This window comes from Salpingoeca rosetta (genome assembly GCF_000188695.1).
Source record: "Salpingoeca rosetta unplaced genomic scaffold supercont1.31, whole genome shotgun sequence".
NCBI classification, from domain to species: domain Eukaryota; class Choanoflagellata; order Craspedida; family Salpingoecidae; genus Salpingoeca; species Salpingoeca rosetta.
Window position 1 is genome coordinate 263,666 of NW_004754903.1, and position 2,789 is coordinate 266,454.

Consider the following 2,789-nt stretch of genomic DNA (forward strand, 5'->3'; position numbering starts at 1 on the left):
TTTATAACAACATATGAATTACAATATTCTCTCGTTTCCTGATCGTCTTTCCTCCCCAACTCGAACTGGTGTGTTTGTGGCTGCCTACGTTGTGGCCCGCCCTCTTACTGAATTCTTTTCCACTGTGCTTGCATCCATGTGCCGTCTATGGGTATGTGTGAGAGTGACAGCCTTACCCTCTATGCTCATGTGTGTTTTAGTTGGCCGGTGGGTGATCTGAGTATGCGAGATTGAGAACGCAACAGTTCGTGCACCGTGCGTGCGTCTCCCTCCGTCTGTTGTTCTTTGTGTGCGCCGCGTTTCCGCTTTCTTACACTCACACACACACACACTCTCTCACTGTCTCTGACTATCACACACACACACACACACACACACACACACACACACACACACACACACACACACACACACACACACACGTACGCGATGGCCTTCATGCGGTCAACAATGTTGCGGAGCAGCTTGATGTCGGGCATGTAGATGTTCACCTGTCACACAACAGCACACGGCTTGGGACTGAGTGAAAAAGCACGGCAAGTGCACCGAAGCGAACAGCAACCTTGTTGTCATCCACACACAACGCACACACACACACACACACAATATTCACGCACGTCTGGAATGGGGAGGTCGGGCGGCATGATTGCGTCAATGTCGTCGGCAGGGCGCACGAGCACCGGCACATCCTGCACAATCTGCCGCGTCATCCCCGTCGATGACATCTGATGTGATGTGTGTATATGCGATGTGTGATGTGATGTGTGTGTGTGTGTGTGTATATGCGATGTGTGATGTGATGTGTGTGTGTGTGTGTGTGTGTGTGTGTGTGCGCGCGATGGGTGGGGTTGTTGAGGATCAGATGTGGCCAACGCATGAAAACGTATGCACGCACACATAAAAGCCTCACAACCACAATCACACACACAACACAATCACACACACGCACACACAACCACAGTCACACACGCACCGTGCCGATTTTGAAGGTGAGGTAGGGCGTGTTCTGCTTCTTGGCCAGCTTGATCACCAAATCATGACAGTTTGACGCAGACCTGCAAGAGCGCGCACGCACGTTGGGTCAGTACTTCAGGCACACGATGCCATCAAACCAGCGGTGCATGAATGCACACACACACACACATAAGCAAGCGCATGCACAGCACACGTACCGCAGTGCGCGGGCAAAGTGGTCGAGGTTGAACTGGAGCAACACTTCGCTTCGTGGATGCAAGCTTTGCACGGCAAAGGACTCAAACAAGTTGGCCTAACCAGAGCACCGAGGGAAAGTGTGAGTGTGTGTGTGTGTGTGTGTGTGAAGTATGCGTGGCTACGATTGGCCACACGCACGAGGATCGTGTAAGACACACATGTACACACATCACTCACTAACTCACTGACTCACACACACACACACACATACACGCATACACAAATTCACTGCACCTGCAAGACTTCGATCCAGATGCGCTCGGAATCGCTCAAAGAGTCCTCGTCCACAGTAAAGTGAAGTCTGGATGGTGTGATACGCAGACACGTCTGCTTGAAGTTACATGCCTTCTGAAACACCGTTACAATGTCTTGAGACATGGCGGGACGTGAGTGCGTGATGTGAGTCCGGGAACACGAATGCAACACACACACATACTCACACACACACACACATGCATACTCACTGGTGAGGGTCGCCACGTTCTTGGCGTTTGTCATTCGCGCGCGAAACCTCATATCTGCCTTTGTCTGCGCGTGCGTGCGTGTGTGTGTGTGTGTGTGTGTGTGTGTGTGCGAGTGTGTGTGTGTGTGTGTGTGTGTGTGTGTGTGTGACGTGTTGTTGTCCTCCTTGTTGCACTCTTCCCTTCTGCTGCTGCTTCTGCTTGTTCGTCGTTTTCCCGCCAGCTGCTTCGCGTAAACACGTTCGGACGTGAATACACGCAATGCTGACTGCGCGTGTTTTATGTATGCCTTCATCCAATCCTCCACGGGTGACGTTCTTGGGTTCTTCGTCCGCCAGCCCGCACGCACGCAGCAGCCAGTCCTTCCTCTTGCTTGCTTGCTTGCCTTGCGTGCGCCTGTCACCTGCCCCACAACCGCACCTGCTGTTGTCGCATCATCAATTGCGTCGAACAATCCAACGCAAACACAACGAACACACCCGATACACATCATCGCAGGCACGAACCCAGATCAGCAGCAGCCTCTCGCACCGTTTTCTTCGTTCAGAGAACAGCCCCCCGCCATCCCAAAAAGCCCCACACAGCACACGCAGAACACGTGGCTGCAACGCGCCTCTGCGCGTGTTTCTTCCTTCCATTTTGAGACACGAATTCTTCGGAGGGTGGACTATTCGCCTCCTCCTCCACTTCACCACCACCCGCCGTTGCCCTGCTGCTGCACGCACGCACGCACGCACGCACGTCATCACATCGCCGCCACTGCAAGACGCAAGCAAGCACATCCAAGGGTCTTCCCACTCAAGAACATTGCGCTTTCATCACGCCAACAAACGCAAGCTGCACAAGGGCACTGCAGACACACGCACGCACATACGCACACGCTTTGGACACCGGGCATGCACTGAGGGTGGTGTTGCGGTCCCTCCATTCATCTTCGTACCACCAGCACCACCGCAACAACAACAACAACTACAACTACGACAACAACAACAACAACTACAACTACGACAACAACAACAACAACAACAACAACAACAACAACAACAACAACAACAACAACAACAACAACAACAACAACAACAACCCACACACACACACACACACACACACACACAC

At 52.6% G+C, this 2,789-nt stretch overlaps 1 protein-coding gene across 1 annotated transcript in view; it reads right to left on the reverse strand.

Moving 5' to 3' along the window:
* Positions 1-1,780, reverse strand: part of PTSG_09724 (uncharacterized protein) — a 2,702-nt gene extending 922 nt beyond the window's left edge. Inside the window, exons 1-6 of the mRNA XM_004989022.1 lie at positions 1,677-1,780; positions 1,447-1,580; positions 1,173-1,267; positions 974-1,055; positions 618-725; positions 427-491 (exon numbers count right to left, since the gene is read on the reverse strand). Of these exons, the coding sequence (XP_004989079.1) occupies positions 427-491; positions 618-725; positions 974-1,055; positions 1,173-1,267; positions 1,447-1,580; positions 1,677-1,728 (536 nt within the window). The 5' untranslated portion in view covers positions 1,729-1,780. The remainder of the gene's footprint in view (positions 1-426; positions 492-617; positions 726-973; positions 1,056-1,172; positions 1,268-1,446; positions 1,581-1,676) is intronic.
* Between the last annotated feature and the right edge of the window lie 1,009 nt (positions 1,781-2,789).